Below are 16,697 nucleotides of genomic sequence, written 5' to 3'. Positions count from 1 at the left end.
GGACTAAGTGGCTTCGCATTGTGAAGGCCTAAGAGATCCTAGGAAAATAACTTGGGGGGCTCCAGCTTTGATTTGAAGCCCTCTAGATGCTGGAAGACCGGAGCGGTACTGAGGGAAGGCAGATGAGGGGGTACTGGGCCTCAGAATATGGGACGACTAGTCTACAGAGGGGTTGGCAGGAAAGTCAGAACCACCTGCTGGCTCTGCAGCTGGCAGGGACATTGGGCTCTGAAAAGCGGTCCACTGGCTTTCCCAGAAATGGTGCTTTGAACAGCCAAGGGACAGAAAGTCTCAGGAGCAAGGAGGGGGAACACTGCTCAGCCGAGAGAGTTTTGGCTCCAGATCAAGTGTTTTCTGGACCATAACACTAGGAGCTACAGTTGTCTAGGCTGTACAGGCCTCAAGAAAGCCAGAGAGGGCTGTGCCCAGTGGACCCTAGGGCTGATGGGAATTCTCTCGGGTCAGGCTGGGGAAGGCCCTGGAGACAGAACTGGGAGTCACAGGGCAAGGCACACAGAACAGTCCTTTTCTGATGCAATCGTTGAGCAAAAACAGACACCCAGTTCCAGGAACAAGGATCAGAGAGGGCCCCTACGGCTGAGCCAGCAGTGGCCTGGGGGCCTCACGAAAGACTGGGAGCAGGGGCTGGCCAGGCAGGCAGTGGGGGTCCAGCCCTTACTTTCTGAGGCTGGTGATAACAGAACCCAGTGAATAACAAGTACTAATCATGGCTGATAAGGAGCCAGGCTGGCCTGGGGCTAACACCTAGGAAGTACCTCCCAACTGCTTCTCCCTCTGCTGGCTGAGTGGGGGTGAGGTGCTGATCTTGCTTTTTAAAACTATTTCTCAGTTCTCCAAGTTTTCTAAGTTGATTTTGTAAGTAGGGGTTAGGCCACTGCTGTGGTTTTAGGTAGAGTGTGGGGGCGGAGGGTAGGGGGTGGTAGAGGGGGGTAAGAAAGCTGCACTCTTTTTCATTCCGCCGGCCTTGAGGGGAGGGTGGGCGGCATTTCCACATCATTTTTCCCCAGAAACTAAACAGTTCCAGACTGAATTCTCTGGGTCTGGGGCATTGGCCTGAACGTCTCTCAACCCCCATCCCTACCCCAGGGTGGAAACAGGGTGGGGCCGGGACCAGATTAGATCAGACCAGACAGGAAGGGAAGTTCCCGAACTGAAGGTTTGAAGAGGGTCTGTGAGTGGAACCCACTGTCCGCCAACAGTCCACAAGGGCACGGGTAGAGGGGGTTCTGACTCAGGTCTGAGGGGTCAGTCCCCTGTGGAGCAAGGGAGACAGGCTCTAGTCAGTTCCAGAAGAACTGCCCAAGCAACTCAGGCCTCCTGAGATCACACTTTGGTCTCTCTTCCTCACCTAAAGACTCCTGGCGTCATCTCCTGACGTGCGCACGGTTCAGAAGGTAGGAGACTGCTCACCGGGCAATGCTATGGCTTGAGCTTGTAACCCCTACATTCATCTATTAGAAACTTAACTCCACTTACTTTGAGTTTTGGTAAAGCGTCAAATGGCCCTCTCTGCTTGTTCCATAGGTCCGGCTGGCCACTCTATAGCCTGCACTGGCTTCATTCTCTGCAATCTGATTCAGCTTCCAAACTTCTGAGATTGCAGCTGTGGCTGCGGTCATGGCTGCATACAACAACCACAGGGAGGAAGTGTCTGGGTCCAGCCTCATGAATGGGTTAATGCCTCTCCTGGGAACAGGCTAGCCCTGCAGCTCCCAACTCCTGCGATGTTAGGAAGCAGCATGCACCCCTCACTGGGTACAGCCATCAGATCCTGGTCTAGTCTCTGCAACTGTGAACCCAGGTAAGCATTCCTCTACAGATCACCCAGGAGAGAGGAATATAGCTCAGTGGATGAAAAGAACACTTGCTCCGCACGTTCAAGGCCTTGGGTTCCATTCCCAGCAATGCCTCCCCTGTCCTCCCCCAATCCATATACCATTGTTAGGTACTACAGACACGGAGAATAGAAGTGGACTTTATATAACCATGGCTCCTTTAAACAAACAAGCCTGTCCATGCCAATATTACTCCAATTTTACAAATGAGGAAAAAAAAAAAAAGAAATGGGGGGGGGGAAGAGAAACAAACAAAAAATTAAGGGAACTAGGGTCTCAGTAGAGTTGAGATGTGAAGGCAGTTCTACTTCTCAGAGCGTCTGTCCTTGACCCCAAAGGGGCTGGAATCCAGGCAGCCTCCCCTTGGTCACTGCCAACCTTACTTTGCAGAACCATGCAGACTTGGGTATCACAACCCAAGGAATCTTCTGAAAGATGGACAGGCCCTCGGCATAGATGGGGATATGTAAGCCACACAGTGAGGAGATGGGCTTAGCTTCATGCACAGAACAACTGGGCTGGATGGAACAAGAACTTCTGGCTACTGACTCCCATTCCAGATGACTCCCAGTCCCAAACAATCAAAGCTCATGAGGGCCCAAACAGGTGCCTGGGACAAGAGAAAATGAACTGGTCACGAGACTTCTGGTCAGGAACCATGCCTGGAGCATCCAGCAACTGCCTCAAAGGTACTCCAAGTTTCTCAGGGCAGAGGGGTGAGCAGAGAGCACCACTGTATGTAGATGCCCAATAAACAGTCCCTCAGCAGACTGGTCAACCAGGACCAAGATACCTCAGAAGTGAAGGGACAAATCGCGTCCTATGCACAGAGACCTGCAAAGGCAACTTTGTTATAGATTTATTTGATATTTGAACCGAGTCCACAAGTCAGACCCACGTGTAACGGATTGCTTCATGGTTGTCAGAGGCTAGTGTGCAGTATTTCCAAGGGTTACATCCAATGACACGACGCAGAAAACACAAAGGGACAGAGACAGACATAATTGTTAAGACAAGAGACGCTAAAACGTGCCTTAGTGTCCATGTGATTGATCTAAGGCAAGGACCCTTCTAAAGTGGGGACCCTAGTGACTGATCTAAAGCTGAGTGGCTTACCGCCACTAGGTGCTAACTGTACTGTGTGCAAACCAGGTGCCCAGTATGGAAGCTGCCCTCCCAGAGGTGACCTCTCCGCACCCAATCAGGACCAGATGGTGACAGCCAATGTAAGCAGCAGCAGAGGCGAGTGGTGGCACTGAGCAAACCCACGACACACGATGTGGGGACAGAGTCTCGGGGAAGCAGCTGCTTGAGGCTCCTTAACACTGTGCATGAGTGGCATCATGGGGGTGGGGAGGAAGGGATGGAGCACCGGTCCCCTGGGGATCAGCCAGCCCAAGTCTCCTCCCTTCTTGGCAGTTCCAGAGCCTTCCTTTTGGCTGACAGTCATGTAAAGGGTGTCTGCCAAGACCCACGGAGAAGAAAAATAACAAGACACACACACACACACAAAAAAAAAACAAAAACCCTAAAAGCAAACAAAAATAAAAGCCCTGCCTGCCCGGGAGAAGAGAAGAACAAACAGCTCCGCTGGACCAAGGTCAGGACAGACAGGAAAACATCCTGGCCCACACCACAGGGACAGGAAGTTTCCTTCAATGTCTTGCTGCTTTGCTCAAGGGGAAATACCACCCATCCTGAGACTTCAACTCACTGGCCTTTAGTGTCTTTTTTTATTTTTAGGTTTTTTTTTTTTAATACCCAAACCATCATTTTCAAAGCTTAAAAAAAAAAATCAAAACAACAACAACAAAAAACCCTAAAATTGCTTCAAAAAACTGATGGGGCAAGCCCCAGGCCTGATCCTTCCACCTGGAGGCCTGGTCTCCCACAAGCTTCGCTGCCAGATCCTAGCCCTGTGCCAATAAGGTGACCGTCCTGCGGTTGGCTCTGCCTAAGTCTGGATGGGCATTGTTTCTGTCAGCATCACCTGAAAGTAAAGGCAAACCCTGCAGGTCTCTTAAAAACTTCCCAGACCAGACCTTCTTGGGAATGTATAAGTTATCTGGAGGGAGGAGATGGGAAGTGGCAAAAATAAATACCCAAATCTAAGTTACTGTCCCTGGGCCTCTGGTGCCAGCTCAGCCCCTGAGGCAGAGACGGCCTCCAGGGTGAAGACCCTGATTGTCCAAATACTGTACTCGGAGACTAGTCTCAGAGTTTCCGGTCTCCAGCAAGTGCCTGCCCTGGGTGTATGAGTCCCAGAGGGAGAAAAGGGGCCAGCCCCTCAGTTCCTGTCTTCTGTCCTGGCCCAGCTTATGCCTGGTCCAGGTTCTGCATGGCTGAACCTGGCTGGACCCGGCTGGCTGTCCAGCAGTTCTGGGAGAACTGAACTGCCCACTTGGCCTGAGGGCACGCTGAGGGTCCTTGCTGCTCCTCCAGGCTCTGCTCAGGCCTGCTCCTTATCAGCTCTCCATAGGCGGTCCTTCACCTCTGGCGGCAGCGTGCTAAACAAGTCCTCCTCCACCACCAGGCCACTGCGTTTGAGCAGTGGGCACTCGCCCAGCTCCACGGGTAGGCACTCCAGCCGGTTGCCCCGAAGCTCAATCTGCGTCAGGTTGGTCAGCTCACCTACTCTTGAGGGCAGCGACTGCAGTACATTGTTGCCCAGGTGCAGAGCCCGCAGCTTCCGGCACTGGAAGAGTTCTGGGGGGAGTGCCTCGATCTGCAGGAGGGAGCAAAGGGCCAGGGTGAGGTGTATGGCTGGACAGTGTCTTTGGGCTTTCCACATACAAACCTGGTCAAGAGCTACCCATACACAGGTATTACCTTTGCAGTGACTTCCTCCAGGAAGCTATCCTGACTTCCTGAGTCCTACACAACATTCATAATGCTAATCCTTTTGTCTGTCATCTCCTGAACTGCGGGCTCTAAGTGTGCAGAGTGGTCTAGCCAGGCCTATCAAGCAGGCAGTTACTGCCTACCCTACTCACCTTCACATTCCAGGGCAAGGAGAGTCCCAGCTAGACCACTGCTTCTCCCAGGACACGCCTTCCTTACCTGTCAGGTCCCAGGGTAACAGGAGTGCAGGGGCCCAGTAGTAAGCATTTGGCACTCCTGTTTGCAGCTTACCACAATATGAGCTCACTCAGCACAGATACTGTTTTGTTTTTTTTAAAGATTACCTTCTTTTTGTTTGCTGTGTGTGTGAATTTCCCACTGTGTGGATCCCTGGGATCAAGTTCAGGTATCAGGTTTGATAGAAGATGCCGTTCTCACTGAGCTATCTTTTTAATTTGTTTTCATGTGTATGGCTGTTTTGCCAGCATGTATGTCTGTATACCACATGAGTGCAGTGACCCCAGGAGCCAGAAGAGGGCATCAGGTCCCCTGGATTTGGAGTTACAAACCGTGATTAGCCATCATGTGGATGCTGAGAATTGAACCTGTGTTCTCTGAAGAGCATCAAGTGCTCTTAACATCAGAGTCATCTTTCTATTGCAAGATATCCTTATTTTTATGTGTTTGAGTCCTTGCCTGCATGTATGCATGTATGCATGGATGTACACCCATGTGATTGATGCCTAGTGCCTGTGCATCTCTAGCTCTCAGCACAGGCACTGCTTTCCCACTCAGTGTTCGAAACCACCAGCTAATGCTCTGAGAATGTTTCTGTTTTACAGACAGACAACAGAAGACTGACGATGAGAACTTGTCCTGAAGTTCAGCAGGTAAGAGGTGGTGCCACGATTTGAATCTGGTACAATAGCGATGCTGGGACTGGAGAGATGGCTCTGAGGTAAAGAACACAGGCTGTTCTTCCAGAGGTCCTGAGTTCAATTCCCAGCACCCATATGGTGGCTCACAACCATCTGTAATGAGATCTGTGCCCTCCTCTGGCTTATAGGCTATGCAGGTAGAACACTGTATACATACAGAATTATTTATTTATTTAATTATTTAGTATACAACATTCTGCCTCCATGTATACCTGAATGCCAGAGGAGGGCACCAGATCTCATTGCAAATAGCTGTGAGCCACCATGTGGTTGTTGGGAATTGAACTCAGGACCTCTGGAAGAGCAGCCAGTGCTCTTAAACACTGAGCCATCTCTCCAGCCCCCTAAATAAATAAGTCTTAAAAAAAATAGCAAAGCTGAGCCGGGTGGTGGTGGTGCACGCCTTTAATCCCAGCACTTGGGAGGCAGAGGCAGGCGGATCTCTGTGAGTTAGAGACCAGCCTGGTCTACAAGAGCTAGTTCCAGGACAGGCTCCAAAACCACAGAGAAACCCTGTCTTGAAAAAAACCAAACAAAAAAAAATAGCAAAGCTGTTGACTATACACAGCAATGGCTGAGCAAGGGGCAAACCACAGAGCTACATTAGAGCCATCCCAGGTGTCCTGGGCATGCAGGAAGAGCCTAAGGACTGCCAGCCTCTCCCCTGCCCTTCTGTGGCAATCAGCTAGAGACAAGGGTCCTTACCACACCTGACTGGAAACTGCCACCTTCAGAAGAATGGGCAGGTGGGGAGTTAGGCTATACTCCCAAGCAGGGACTCCCTACTCTCAGGGACTTCGCCACTGTTCCTATTTTCCTGCAAAGGAGAGGTGACACACACCCTATCCTGTCAGAGGGTGCATGGCCACTTTTTTGAGAGGATACAAGCTTTGCTTTTTGCCACCACTCACACAGGAACCACATTCTCATTTTGTCAAACACAATGCTCTGTTATGCCATAGCAGCAGGGAAGCCTCTTGCTCTCTTGAGCCTCAGTTTCCCCATTCTTTTTGTTGTTGTTTGGTTGGCTGATTTTTGGTTTTTCGAGGCAGGGTTTCTCTGTGTAGCCCAGCTGTCCTGGAACTCACTCTGTAGACCAAGCTGACTTCAAAATCACAAAGATCTATCTGCCTACCTCTACTGGTAGGTAGCGTTGGTATTGAAGGTGTGTGCCACCGCTACTTGGCACAGTTTCCCCATTTTTTAACATAAAGCTTGAACTAGGAATACTTCTCACCTTCAGCATTCCTAACTCAGGACCGTTTCTCAGTTTTGGAGCTAAACCTCTGAGGTTTTGGTTCCTAATAAACAACTCAGTTTTCTCGGCAGGAAAATGAGTGTGGCCACAGCCTCAGAGTCATTGTAACAGGGGGGTTACAGTGACTTATTCAAGGAGACGTCTGACCTGGGTATCCAAAGCTTCCTCTGCTATGGCCAGGGTCAGGGATGGGGTAAGGATCTGAAGTGCAGGGATACGAAAGTCAAGGGTAGATGGGAAGTGGGTCCTGCAGGACCCAGGGACCAGAGCCTTCCCAGAATAGCCACAGTGCCTTCCTGTCCCCATCACCACCACCACCACACACATCCTGTGACCTCCTCTAATGATACAGTCAAGGGCAGTAGAGATGGTTCTGGCAGTGAGTGGTACAGACGGGGACACTCAAGAGTTAGTCGGTGCTTCCTGAGATCCCTTCTTCAACGTCCCCTCCCCAGAACCTCACCACTACCACTCTGCCATCAAACATTCTGTAGGCCTCAGAGAAAAGTGCAGGTACTTCTGGTAGCTTGGCCACAGCCACACCTAACCTTCAGAGCTGTCCCCAGTTCACTGAAGGCTTAAAGTTCTTTCCAGTCACCCTGAATCCCCTCTACCCTGCCTTTTCAGAGACCTCAGTGGCTCCCTGATTAGCGTAGAAATGGCCTCAGGTCGACTTGGTCTTCAGCCAAGATGGCCCTCAGAAGCTTCCGGTCTGCTCCCTCCTGCACGGCTCCTCAACCCTCCCTCAGCACCCCTGGAAAGGCACTACTCTGAGCTCACGTAAGCCAGCCTCTGCCCTGCTGCCCTGTCACAAGCCAGATTCACATCTGTCCTTTCATTGACTCCCCATGGACATGGAGTCATGTGCTCCGACCTGACCTTACCTTTCACCTCGCAGGAGCACCGCAAGGATGACTCTGAAAGTCTCAGGACAATTCATTCAGGGTCCAACACGGGATGCATACTCAATCGTTCCTCTCAGGTCCTGAGACCTCCCTCACACCCCCGCCCCAACAGAGGACTCATTCTTACTCCTGTCCCTAGCAGCCTTGTCCAATCCAAGCCTTTCACCTCACTGCCTACCCTACTGTAGTCTCAAGTCCAGGAGGACCCTGCCTGCCTGCAATTGGTCCAAGCACATTTTTTTCCTATAAAAGGCCTCTCTCTGGGTACTCCCAGGGGTGAGGACAGGATGTGATTAAGCAATGTGCTAAGCAGGGTGTCTGAGGGTCTCCTTCCTCTAGTACAGGACAACATGCCTCCACCAGCTCCGTTCCTAAGGGGTGACCTCAGCTAATAGGCACGACACTAACAGGCAAGCCTACGTGAGAAGCTGGGGGTGGGGGTCGAGATAAGGCAAGGCTGAAAGCTGGCTCACACCTTCCTGTAGGAGTCTGGCCCAGCAGATACTTCAGAGTGAGGGATGGAGAGTCCACCCCAACGTCCTGGAGTGACCAGACTCCAACATTATGCCACAGGGAGCCACTTGGTACCCCCCACCCCCGCCATACACACACATATTAAAGAAGGGATTGTCCTGTTTGGTTTTTGTTTTATTTCTGTTTTTGCTTTTTTCCCCCTTCATGAATCTCTAATTCCTCTTTTCAATGGGTCTCACTATAGTGAAAACAACCAGAGGTGGACTCATCATCCTTGACTCTCCAATATACATAAACCATGGCTGGGGTAGGGAAATAAAGATCGTCCCAATCCCAATCCCTCTGACATGGAGGATCAGGACGACCTGCACTAGAGGTGCCTAAGGACCTAAGCTACCAGCAGTATGTGCCGTGCAGAGGCGAGTCCTGACTAGATCTACTGTCCTCCAAGTCTGCGGCTGGTAGACAGAGCTCCTGGGAACAGAAGGCTGAGGTGTCACACCTGCTCAAGGTCACAACCCCACGCTAGAGCCAGCAGAACTCACTTAAAGGACCTTTGTAATGGAGGCACTGAGGTGGTGGCTGAATCGGTGCTCAGTCTCCTGATCCCTAGCCTCAGGCTCCCCGTCTTTTACAGGAAGATATCCTGAAGGCCCTGAGTACAAGGAACCTCTCACCCAACATCCAGTGGCTACAGCTTGGTTTCCCCCTAGGAGGTCAGACCACAAGCTACAGAAGTGCCCTGCCCTTAACCCCAATCTAACTGGCCCATTACCTTTTGGTGGGGCTTTCCAGTCATAAAAGGGTTGGTACACAGGGGCCACCTACAGTTTCAATGCTAGGCCCCAGTGGTTTGCACACTTTCTTCTCTAGAAAAGCAGGTAGGGGACAAGCTGTTCCACCTAACCCCAACTTTTCCCTCCACCACCCAAATGCAGAGAGGAGAAGGACATGAGTAACGTTGGAGCTAGAGACATTGGCTTCGCCTCAGCCAGCAAAGCCACCCACGGAGGGAACCCAGGCTGGCCCCTAGCCACAAAATCTTGGAGTCAAGCTGAGGGAAACAGATACCACAAACTCCAGGTTAAGACCTACCTCCCACCATCCCACTCCAAGAAAACCTTGGTCTTGGGATTCCTATGTTGTACACACCCCTGAAACTCAGGCCCTACCTGACCACACCACCATCGGGGCAGAACTCTAAGCTTATATGACAAGGATAGAGTCCTAGCCTGAGATTCTGATTTAGCAGATCTTCAATGAGGCCTGGGAGTCTGGCTCCTGAACAAGCACCTGTGTTTCTAGAAACAAGTGAGGACCTCAACCCCAGAAGCATCGACTGCCCTGAGATACTAGTTCTCTGAGCACCTAGCTGGTCACCCTGTGGCAGGCCACTCACCCTATTGGCCGTGACAGCCAGGTTCTGGAGGTTCTGCAGGAGGCCGATGTCAGCAGGAAGGAAGGTCAGGTTGTTGTGGCTGAGGTCCAGGTAGCGCAGCTTGCGGCAGTAGAAGAGCTGGGTAGGAATCTTCTCGATCTTGTTGCGATTCAGGTAGAGGCGCTCGAGGTTGGTGAGGTTGCCGATCTGGATGGGGATGTAGGCGATGTGGTTGTACCACAGCTTAAGGCAGGTGAGGCGGTGCAGATGCTGGAAGCTAATGATCTCCTCAATGGTCTTGAGGTTGTTGTCCTTTAGGTCAATCTCCTGCAGGTTGTGGAGGCTGAAGATGGAGTGAGGGATGCGTTCCAGGTCACAGCGGATCAGTTCCAGCTCCGTCAGGTTCACCATCTTTTTGAGGCTGTTGAGGACAATGAGCTTGGTGCCCTCGTTGTTGATGGAAAGCTTCTGCAGGTGCACGCCCACATCCGTGACCACCTGTGGTAGCTTGCTCAGGTTGCTTTTGAGCCGCAGCACCTTGAGGCGCTTGAGCTCCCGAAGCCCATCAATGACAATGTAGCGGTTGTTCTCTGCACTCAGGTTGCCCGTCAAGTGCAGCTCCTCCAGTGTCTTCAGGCTGTAGATCCACAGTGGGATCTCCTTGATGTCGGTGAACTTGATGTGCAGTGCCCGGAGGTTCTCACGCAGGAAGGCCAGAGCAGGAGCCTCGATCTTGGCTGCTGTGTGGTACAGCCACAGTTCCTTAAGGCCCGTTAGCTGGGCAATGCTGGGTGGGATGGTCACATCAGGGATCAGTTCCAGCTTCAGGACCTCTAGCTCAACCAGGTCAAACACGGTGTCAGGAATGCCACTGAGCATGAACAGGTGTAGCTCCAGCTTGTCCTGGGCGTTTTTGGTGAGCCGCTGGCGCAGCTTCTCCAGCGTCCACTCGTTGTTGAGGTTAAGCTGCCGCAGCTTGTTCTCACTCACTTCAGACAGGAAGACAGCAAAGCGCTTTGAGTAGAGAGGGTCGTATTGGTCAATGAGGTGCAGCATGAAAGCAAAGTCGTTCTTGACATCTGGGATGTCGCTGTAGCTGCTCTCCTCTCGAATGGACTCAAACGAGTACTTCTTGAGGGAGCGCCGCAACATCCACCACAGTGTGTACATGCAGATGAGACCATAGAAAATGACCAGGCTGATGTAGAAGGATGCCAAGATCTTGAAGAGTGTGGCCAGAGGGTGGGCACACCGGTAGGTGCGGTAACCGGTCAGGCTCTCAATGTCCACAGTGCAGTCCACATCGAACTTGATATTGTGCACATAGTAGACAGTGTAGCAGATGATGAGGATGAACTTGATCACCTTGATGATGGTCTGCCGCATATAGAGGCGGTATACGATGTCCCCCTCCTCCACGTGGGTCCGAAACTTCTTCACCTTCTCAAACAGTGCCTTTGCCTGCTCCCCTTCCTTCTTGTCCAGCACTCCTGTCTCTGATCGGTCCACGATGCCCTGCTCAATCCGTGACTTGGTCCTCTGCAGCATGGGCACAGTGGCCTCCACGTCCTCACTGACTGTGGATGACTTCTTGTCCATGGAGCCATTCATCTTGCTGAATGCAGGCTTGGGGTCACTCTCCTCCACCACCGTCTCTGACAGGGCCCTTGTGGTCCACGGCGAATCAAAGCACTTTAGCAGGATAGACACAAAGTGCTCCAACTTTGAACTGGTGCGTGGAAACTTGAACCAGAAGTTGCTACAGGCCAGGAAGATGAGGGTGTGCAGGAGCACGAGGTAGGGGAAGTACTTGGCAAACCAGTGTAGACGGTTCTCATAGCACACAGCATCCACGTAGTTGTACTGGTGGCGGTCTAAGTCGTACTTGATCCCTGTAGGGCCTGTGTCGGGAGTTGGTGCGACTGTGGAGTTGGGGTAAGTGGGCTCCGCCCAGCCTCGAAAGGAGTCGTTGCAGGAGTCTTTGGTGACCCACTTACAAGGTAGGCAGATCATTTTATCCTGGGTGACTTGCAGCGTCCCCCCAAAGACAGCAATCATCAGCATGACGATGGAGATGTAGTCAGTAAACACATCCCACCATGGCTTCAGGATCCGGTAAGCTGGCTGCGTGTCCGCAAAGTAGCGGAGCTCTGTCACCGGGATCATGGTTTAACCTGAAAGGGACCCGTAAGGAGTTAGCACAAGGCAGAGTCACGATTCTGAACCCCAGGGAGGAAGGAGGAATATAAATAGTCCACCACTGGAGCTCAGTGGTGGCTGCACACATCTTTAATCCCAGCATTTGAGAAGCAGAAGCAGGAGGATCTCTGAGTTCAAGGCCAGCCAGGGCTACACAGAGAAATCCTGTCAAAACAGAACAAACTCAAGGCTGGAGAGATGGTTCAGTGGTTGAGAGCACTGGCTGTTCTTCCAGAGGACCTGAGTTCAATTTCCTGCACCCACATGGTGGCTCACAGCCATCTGTAATGAGATCTGGCATCCTCTTCTGGTCTGAAGCTATACATGCAGACAGAACCCTGTATACATAATAAATAAATAAATCTTTAAAAAATGATCTAGAGGAATTTCTGCAGTGAGGACAGCAGAGGAAGCTTACCAAGAATTCATTCATTTGTGCATGTGGGGCGGGTGATGGAGGAGGCTGTTTTCTTGTTTTTCAAGACAGGGTTTCTCTGTGTAACATCTTGGCTGTCCTGTAGACCACTTGGATCAGTGCTGTGATTTAAGGCATGTGCCACGGCCACCACCTACCCAACTGCAGCCAGCATTCTTACCTACTCCAACCCACAAGAACTCAGTCTTGTAAAACAAACCTTGAAGCTTAAAAATCTGTAAATGTAGCCAGGTGTGGTGGTATATATCCTTAATTCCAAAGCAGGCAAATCTCTGTGAGTGAGACCAGCCTGGTCTACATAGTGAGTCCTAGGCCAGCCAGGGCTACACAGTGGGACTGTCTTGAAACAAAAGAACCAAGACATATCAACAAGTTTGTACACAGCAGGTGTAGACAGGACTGTGTGGACAGATAGTGGGTCTAGTGAGGGACTCTGGAGGGGGCATAAACGTGGGAGGTTGTAACTTCCTGTGGATAATCTGTGGTGTGGGGATGGGAGCTGTAAACAGCAGGTGAAAGGAGGTCTCCCTGAGAGCTCCATCTGGTCAGATTCAGGCAGCCTGAGACTCTAACAATGGTTTCTCTGACTCAAGCGGTTAGTCTGTTGGGAAATGCTGGACCAGAAACTGCTTTAGGGAGACCCAGCCTGTGCCACAAACATGGCTGGAAGGGAAGTCCTTGGCAAGGAGGCTGATCTTACTCTGGTCTACAAAACTGTAATGAGCGGGACAAAGGAAGTATCTACCCCTGGAAGTTCACTAGGGAGCATCAGAAAAAATATAAAAAGCACGAGATGGGAAGAAAAAGCCCTGCTCTCTCGGCTACCGGGACTGTACTCAGTGCACATACTGAGACTGATAACTCCCCCGACTTCTGGTTTGGATTTGTGTAAGACGTGGTCTTACGCTGGCCTCAGGCTCACCCAGTATATAGCCAATGGTGACCTTGAATTTCTGATCCTGTCTACTCCCTAAGCCACCACACCCAGGGTATGAGTTGTAAAGGACCAAACCCACAACTTCCTGCATGATATTCAAGAGCTATACCACCACCCACATTTTAAAAAAGTAAAATTGTGCTTTTACAATCAGCAGTCCTCCTGTACACAAATGATAAAGAAGCTGAGAGGGAAATCAGAGAAACATCACCTTTCACCATAGCCACAAACAACATAAAATAGCTCAGAGTAACACTAACCAAAGAAGTGAAAGGCCTATTTGACAAGAACTTTAAGTCTTTGAAGAAAGAAACCGAAGAAGATACCAGAAAATGGAAAGATCTCTTATGCTCTTGGATAGGTAGGATCAACATAAGAAAAATGGCAATCCTACCAAAAGCAATCTATAGATTCAATGAATCCCCATCAAAATGCCAACACAATTCTTCATAGACCTCAAAAGAACAATAATCAACTTCATATGGAAAAACAAAAAACCCAGGATAGCCAAAACAATCCTGTACAATAAAGGAGCTTCCGGAGGCATCACCATCCCTGACATCAAGCTCTATTACAGAGCTACAGTAATGAAAACAGCTTGGGCCGGGCAGTGGTGGCGCACGCCTTTAATCCCAGCTCTTAAACACTGAGCCATCTCTCCAGCCCCCTAAAATAAATAAGTCTTAAAAAAAATAGCAAAGCTGAGCCGGGTGGTGGTGGTGCACGCCTTTAATCCCAGCACTTGGGAGGCAGAGGCAGGCGGATCTCTGTGAGTTCGAGACCAGCCTGGTCTACAAGAGTTAGTTCCAGGACAGGCTCCAAAACCACAGAGAAACCCTGTCTCGAAAAACCAAAAAACAAAAAACAAACAAACAAAAAAAAAAAGAAAACAGCTTGGTATTGGCATAAAAACAGAGACGTTGACCAATGGAATTGAATTGAAGATGCAGATATTAATACACACACCTATGAACCCCTGATTTTTGACAAAGAAGCTAAAATTATACAATGGAAAAAAGAAAGTATCTTCAACAAATGGTGCTAGCATAACTAGATGTTAAATATTTATTTATTGGGGCTGGAGAGATGGCTCAGCGGTTAAGAGCATTGCCTGCTCTTCCAAAGGTCCTGAGTTCAATTCCCGGCAACCACATGGTGGCTCACAACCATCTGTAATGAAGTCTGGTGCCCTCTTCTGGTCTGCAGACATACACACAGACAGAATATTGTACACATAATAAATAAATATTTATGGTTGTGTTTATGTTAACATGTAGAAGAATGAAAATAGATTCATATCTATCCCCATGCACAAAACTCATGTCCAAATGGATTAAAGACCTCAATATAAATCCGATTACACTGAACCTGATAGAAGAGAAAGTGGGAAGTAGCCTGCAATGCATGGGCACGGGAGACCACTTCCTAAATATAACCCCAGTAGCACAGACACTGAGAGCAATAATAAATAAATGGAACCTCCTGAAACTGAGAAGCTTCTGCAAAGCAAAGGACACAGTCAATAAGACAAAAAGGCAGCCTACTGAATGGGAAAAGATCTTCACAAACCCCACATCAGACAAAGGACTGATCTCCAAAATATATAAAGAACTCAAGAAATTAGACATTAAAATTCTAAACAACCCAATTAAAAAATGGGGTCTAGAACTAAACAGAGAATTCTCAACAGAAGAATCTCAAATGACCAAAAGATACTTAAGGAAATGTTCAACATTCATAGCCATCAGGGCAATGCAAATAAAAAGCAACTCTAAGATACCATATTACACCTGTCAGAATGGCTAAAATCAAAAGCACCAATGAAAGCTTATGCTGGAGAGGATGTGGAGTAAGGGGAACACTCATCGCTGGTTCGATGCAAACTTGTACAACCACTTTGGAAATCAGTATGGTGGTTTCTCAAAAAATTGGGAATCAACCTACCTCAGGATCCAGCAATACAATTCTTGGGCATATACCCAAAATTGCTCAATCATACTACAAAAGCATTTGTTCAACTATGTTCATAGCATATGTAATAGCCAAAACCTAGAAACAACCTAAATGCCCCTCAACTGAAGAATGGATAAAGAAAATGTGGCACATTTACACATTAGAGTACTACTCAGGGGTAAAAAAACAATGACATCTTGAATTTTGCACGCAAATGGATAGAATTAGAAAACATTATCCTGAGTTAAGTAACCCATACCCAAAAAGATGAACATGGTATGCACTCACTCATATAAACAAAGGACATTGAGCCTATATATAGTTCATGATCCTAGAGAAGCTAATTAGGTGAAGCCAAAGAAAAACATACATAGATCCACCTGGGAATTGGAAACAGTCAAGATCGCCTGATAAAATTGGGAGCATACGGGTGGGGGGAGGGAGAAGGGAGGATGGAAAAGAAAGAGGAGGGGAGAAGGGGAGGGTTGAGGAAAAGGGATAGTCGAGATGGAGGAAAAACAGAGATGAGAGCAAGGAAAGAGGTATCTTGAGGGAGCCATTATAGGGTTAGCAGAAACCTGGCTCTAGAGAAAGTCCCAGGAATCCACAAGGATGACCCCAGCTAAGATCCTAAGCAATAGAGGAGAGGGTACTCTAACTGGCCTTGCCCTGTAGTCAGACTGATGAATATCTTAAATGTCACCTTTGAACCTTCCAGCAACTGATGGAAACAGAGGCAGAAACTCACATCGGAGACTGGACTGAGCTTCCAAAGTCCAGTTGAAGAGTGAGAGGAGTGAGAATATGAGCAAAGAGGTCAAGACCATGATGGGGACACCCAATGAAACAGTCTACCTGAGCTAATGGGAGCTCACCAATTCTAGCTAGACTGGGAAGATACAAGCATAGGACCAAACTAGTCCCTCTGAGTGTGGGTTGCATGTCTGGGGCAGACTGAGAGGCCACTGGCAGTGGCACCAGGATTTATCCCTACTGCTTGTACTGGCTTTTTGGGATCCTGTTCTCTTTGGATGTATACCTTACTCAGCCTAGATGTAGTAGGGAGGGCCTTGGACCTTCCACAAAGCAATGTGCTTGACCCTCTCTGAGGATTGGATGGGGGTGGTGTGGGAGGGTGTGTGGACGGAATGGGAAGAGGGAAGGAGTGGGAACTTGGATTGGTATTTTTTTTTAAAAAATATAATAATTTTTTTGTTTTTGTTTTTGTTTTTCGAGACAGGGTTTCTTTGTAGCTTTGGTGCCTGTCCCGGAACTAGCTCTTGTAGACCAGGCTGGCCTCGAACTCCCAGAGATCCGCCTGCCTCTGCCTCCCGAGTGCTGGGATTAAAGGCGTGCACCACCACCGCCCGGCTAAAAATTATTTTTAAAAAATTGTGCTTTTACTTAACACCATATTTTCTTGATCTTTGAATCTAGACCTCACACCAATTTTAAATACCGTTAGGTTGGTCTCATTCTCTCGGAATAGTGAGACACCCTGGGGAGGAATCCAAACTACTGT

General features: G+C 49.3%; 1 protein-coding gene across 2 annotated transcripts in view; it reads right to left on the bottom strand.

Moving 5' to 3' along the window:
* Positions 1–1,980: 1,980 nt before the first annotated feature.
* The window catches only part of Lrrc8a (leucine rich repeat containing 8 VRAC subunit A), a 30,295-nt gene continuing 15,578 nt past the window's right edge, over positions 1,981–16,697 (bottom strand). For both annotated transcript variants that reach the window (XM_041674217.1, XM_041674218.1), the window contains 2 exons: positions 9,672–11,824; positions 1,981–4,581 (listed from right to left, as the gene is read on the bottom strand). In XM_041674217.1, the coding sequence (XP_041530151.1) occupies positions 4,306–4,581; positions 9,672–11,816 (2,421 nt within the window). In that variant the 5' untranslated portion in view covers positions 11,817–11,824 and the 3' untranslated portion in view covers positions 1,981–4,305. The remainder of the gene's footprint in view (positions 4,582–9,671; positions 11,825–16,697) is intronic.

Source organism: Microtus oregoni, unplaced genomic scaffold (genome assembly GCF_018167655.1).
Source record: "Microtus oregoni isolate MIOR12 unplaced genomic scaffold, Mior012 000025F_ref0000491, whole genome shotgun sequence".
NCBI lineage: Eukaryota > Metazoa > Chordata > Mammalia > Rodentia > Cricetidae > Microtus > Microtus oregoni.
The sequence above is the reverse complement of the archived record's forward strand: the minus strand, read 5'-3'. Positions and strand labels throughout refer to the sequence as shown.